Source organism: Anguilla rostrata, chromosome 17 (assembly GCF_018555375.3).
Source record: "Anguilla rostrata isolate EN2019 chromosome 17, ASM1855537v3, whole genome shotgun sequence".
Taxonomy (NCBI): Eukaryota; Metazoa; Chordata; class Actinopteri; order Anguilliformes; family Anguillidae; genus Anguilla; species Anguilla rostrata.
Window position 1 is genome coordinate 21,061,027 of NC_057949.1, and position 5,000 is coordinate 21,066,026.

Here is a 5,000-nt window from a genome sequence, read left to right on the forward strand (position 1 = left end):
GCGGCAGAACAAAACCCACCCCTCCCAGAACCCTCAATGTGTCATCGTGCGTCTGGGTCTGCCCCCCCACCCCCCCCCCCCGCGCCGACCCCGAGGCCCGGGCCGCCGAACGGCTCCTTTCCAGCGCCTTCTTTCTTCTCCTCCGTCTTCCACTCCTCCGTCTTCTTCTTTTCAAAAAGCACGCTCATCAAATATCAAGTTTCAAAGCACCCCGAATCTGCCCCCCCCACCACCCCCACCGCTCACCCCAAACTGAGGAGCGAAGACACTCAGCGGCACTCTGTGCAAGCCTGTTCTCATTTAGCCTCGCTCCTACAGTATGATGGGTGTGTTTGGGGGGGGGGGGGGGGGGGGCATTTAAGATCACTGGAAAGCCCTCTAAAAAAGAATGTCAGAAAAAAAATATGAAAGACAAAGAGGCAGAGAGAGATACATCCTAATCACAGGCTGGGACAGTGATGGTACAACATGTGCAGAGAGAAACAGGGGAACAGGGAAGAGAGAGAGAGATAGAGAGAGGGAGAGAGAGAGAGAGAAAGAGAGACGGAGAGAGAGAGAGAGAAAGAGAGAAGGATAGAAAGAGAGAGCGAGGTGCTATTCTTTGTCATTAGAGGTGTTTAAGAGGACAGGTAAGAATAGGGCTTACTTTCTATAAAGTGAGGGATTTAACCCATCGGTGTGGGTAATTACCACCACGGCTGCCGGGCTGGCTGGATGCCGTTTGGCACGGGTTCGAGCCCGACTGTGCTGGCACCACAGGTAAGCGCTGTCTATGCATCAAAACGAGGCGAGGCGGCTGGACTGGTTGGTGCTCTGGATTGGCGCGAACCACAGCGCCAAACCAGAGTGCCAACCACAGCGCCAACCCAGAGCACCAACCAGAGTACCAACCCAAAGCACCAACCCAGAGCACCAACCACAGTGCCAACCACAGCGCCAACCCAGAGCACCAACCAGAGTACCAACCCAGAGTGCCAACCCAGAGCACCAACCAGAGTGCCAGCCAGAGTGCCAACCCAAAGCACCAACCCAGAGCACCAACCAGAGTACCAACCCAGAGTGCCAACCCAGAGCACCAACCACAGCGCAAACGCAGAGTACCAACCAGAGTGCCAGCCAGAGTGCCAACCCAAAGCACCAACCCAGAGCACCAACCAGAGTGCCAACCCAGAGTACCAACCAGAGCGCCAACCCAGATTACAGACCAGAGCATCAATCACAGCACCAGGCCACAGCAGTACTACAGTCCTTATTACTCACAACTCTGAGTCAGACCCCTGTAGGAGTCCATGGAGAGCTGGGGCAGAGGGAAGGAGGAACACGAGAGAGGAATAGAGACAGTGTGATAGAGAATGAGAGAATAAGTGATAGCAACCAGACTAAAACAGAGAAAGAAGGGAAATGGGACATGGGTAGAAGACGGGATAGAGGAATGCTGAGGTGGGGAACACAGCAGGAGAAAAGAAAAAAGTTGGCAAATATATTATGAGCATCAACAAATAAAAAGATGAAAGACAGAAAGAGGAATGCCTACAGAGGGGGACAGAGACAGGCAATGGAAAAACAAAGGAAAGCCCGGGATAAAGGGAGTTTACCATAGATTACTTATATTTTTGGGAAGCAACGTTGATCTCTTCATCCTTTAAACATACCGTCTATGACTCTCCCTCGCTGCCTATCGCTCCCACAAAGCAATTCTTTTTTTTTGCTTGTTTACCTCGAGAAGCAGAGTGCGCCTGAGGTTTTTAAAAGTGCCAGGCTGTTCCCCAGCATGGCGCCCCACACCCAGCAGTCTGGGTCCCTTTGAGGGCTGCTTATCAGAATAATGGACCGAAGGAGGCCCGAAATAAGATCTGACCTCGATTAGAAGCGGGCCTCCGGAGCGATCCTATTTAAAATCTCCGCTTTTTTCTCTCCCTTTTTTTGCACCCCACGCTTAGTTTATTACATCTCTCCTAAACAGCCCTGGCTCGTAAAGATGCGTTTTCTTTTTTCTTTGTGGCTTGTCAGTTTTTTAAAAAGAAAAAAAGAAAAATAAATAAGTAAAGTGCGCTGGCTCGGACCCGTGGTCACAGGGACGCTGGGAAGTATCGCATAAAAATGCGATCGTATGCTTTCATTTCCCCGTCCTCTCAGAACATAAGGAAAACAGCTCAGCATGACAGACGGCATTTTTGGGCTTTTAATAAACCGCCCCCCTCCCCCCTACGCCCTCCACCCTACCCGACCTCCAAAAAAAGCACACTGAACCCCCATTCACTACTCTGAAGGAGGGGGGCAAATGTTTTTCAAAAAAAAAACCCTGGCAACAGACAGCGTTCCTCACTCGCAGTGTCCCGCACATCTCTGGACCACTGCAGCCAGCCGGACTGACCTTTTCAGGAATAGACCATCGCTCTGAGCTCCCCAAACTCCCCCCACCCCCCCCGGAACATGCTCGCAAAAAGTGCTTATTCACCCTCCGCGTATACAATGATATGAATGTCACACTGGCCGGGGAGGGGGTGGGGGTGACCTCATGGGACAGGGCCTTCCCGGCCACACCCACCAGCCCCGCCCCAGCTACGCTAGTGTTAAGTGGTGCTTGTTCACCCCTCTCTTATGACACACCATAGTGTGGGAAGGCCAGGGGGGCTCCCATTGGCTGTCCCGGGACGGTCCTGTCTGGGTCACAGGCGGCAGAGGGCGGCAGGAGGGGGAGGTGATTCAGGCAGTGACACGGTGGCAGGGTGACTCACATGCTTGGGTCCACCCAGGCCTTCTGAAACGGGCTCACACAATGGGCCGCCTGTCCGTCACCCTCTCCTCTCTGAGCCCACGCCCATTCACACTGCCCTTCTGAACCGGGACCAAGGCCCAAACGCCGGACGGTCCTTAGAGCGGAGGAGGACCGCGCATCCGCTCACCCCCACCCCACCCAACAGGGAGCCGCCATGGGGGCGGGGCCAGGGGGCGGGGACAGAGTGTCCTCATTATTATCAGAAGCAGAACCGCAACGGCTATCAGGGAGCAGCATCTCCAAAGACCAGCTCCTCACGCCATAAGGCTGCGGGTGGGGGGGGGCGGGTGGGGGGCGGGGGGGTTTGCATGACAACAGACAGTAAGCATCTCGCTGGCCCGTGACAAATCACATCATGATAAGTGTATGACACACATAGGTACCACACACTCACACACACACACACACACACACACAGAACCAAAGCCTATCTTTCTATCGGTCTTTAACCTGCATTGAGCTGTTATCTCAAGCTTCTGCTAGGGGTACACTACTCGGAGCTGGGGATAGTTAGAGTAGTCTTGGTATGGTATGTGTGAGTGTGTGTGTGTGCGCGCACGCATGTGTGTGTGTGAGTGTGTGTGTGAGTGTGTGTGTGTGTGCGCGCATGCATGTGTGTGCGTTTGTGTGTGTGTGAGTGTGTGTGTTTGTGTGAGTGTGCATGCGTGTGTGTGTGTGAGTGTGTGTGTGTGTGTGTGTGTGTGTGTGTTACTTGCGTGCGGTGGTGGGGTGTGGTGTGTGGTTATGAGTGTGTGTGTGAGAGTGTGTGTGTGCTTGTATTGGGTGGTGTGGTGGCGGTGTGTGTGTGTGTGTGTGTGCGTGTGTGTGTGCTCTTACCTTGACGGTGCGGTGGTGGCGGCGTGCTGGGTGGCAGCGCATGTTGCTGGTGTTGCAGCAGCCGGTGCAGCGCTTCACCTCCACGCACGGCGGCCATATCAGGAAGTTGGCGGAGGTGGGATCCACCTGGCTGCGCGGGATCTCGTAGATCACCGTCCGCGTCTTACAGACTGCGGGCACCGCCTCCTCTGCAGGGGGGGGAGGGGGTGGGGATCAGTGAAGCCGCCCAATCAGCAGGACAGTTGTGGGCACTATTCAGCATGAAAAGCCCCATACAGGGACACAGACGCATGATACAGGGCATGATGAGCTTCTGAGAGAAAGAGGGAGAGAGCGAGAGAGCAAGAGGGAGATGGAAAAAGAGAGAGTGAGTTAGTCAGAGAGAAAGTGAGAGAGAGAGAGAGAGAGAGAGAGAGAGAGAGAGAGAGAGAGAGAGAGAGAGAAAGAGAGCGTGAGCCCTGTCTGATTTCACACCCATACACCACTGGCAGTGTAGCGCAGTCAGCTGGGCTGTGACTCAGGTTGAGGGTTACTCACCGGGGTCATAAACTCCTCCCCCCTCAGAGGGGCCTGAAACGCAGCCTAAATCTACAGAGGAGCCACAGGGCAGGTGAAGCAGGGCAGACAGCTAACACCCTGCCCCCCCCCACCCCAACCCCAACCGCCACCCCCCCCCCCCACACCCCGAGCTGCACGCGTCCACACACAGCCTCTTTGTGCAGAGGGAACCTGCCCAGCGCTACACGCTAATCACAGCGCGTATACGCGCGTGCATGCTGGGATACGCGCGTGCACGCCGGCACCAGACGCTCGTGTTAAGGAGAGAGAGCGCGGCACAGCCAGACGGGCGCAGCAGGTCTAAACTCCGCCGTCTGGGGCGAGGGTGACCCTCAGTGTGGCATTATGGGAAAGGGCGTGTGTTTGAGCGTGAGTAACACGCACCGCACAATCACAGCGCTCTCACACGGAGGCACGCTGCGAAATGTAAACGCAGTTCTGCTGAGCAAACCCAGGAGTTCCCAACTCGAAAAAAAAGGAGGAACAAGTCACAATAACTCCATTAAAAAAGAGCAAAAATAACAGGTGAACATTTTAAAAACATTACATTATAGGTTCTTAGCAGACGCTCTTATCCAGAGCGACTTACAACAAGTGCATTACAAAACTCAGAGACAAGCGCTTTACAACATTCCTGCAAGAGAGCTACAATAGGTATAACTTTGCTTAGGTATAAGTGTGAATTGTACACCCTATTTTTTTTTTTTTTTTTTTTTTTCTGGGCAGATTAAGTTGCCCTGCTTAACTGGCTCAAGGCCATTTCTGCCAAGCCTCAGTGCAAAGGGGATTTTTCTGCTTCACAGTGACGTGGCTCCCAGCTAGACAG

At 54.0% G+C, this 5,000-nt stretch overlaps 1 protein-coding gene across 1 annotated transcript in view; it reads right to left on the reverse strand.

The window, feature by feature from the left end:
- LOC135243511 (platelet-derived growth factor subunit A-like) overlaps positions 1 to 5,000 on the reverse strand; it is a 23,723-nt gene that overhangs the window by 9,583 nt on the left and 9,140 nt on the right. Inside the window, exon 4 of the mRNA XM_064315394.1 lies at positions 3,617 to 3,804. Within this exon, the coding sequence (XP_064171464.1) occupies positions 3,617 to 3,804 (188 nt within the window). The remainder of the gene's footprint in view (positions 1 to 3,616; positions 3,805 to 5,000) is intronic.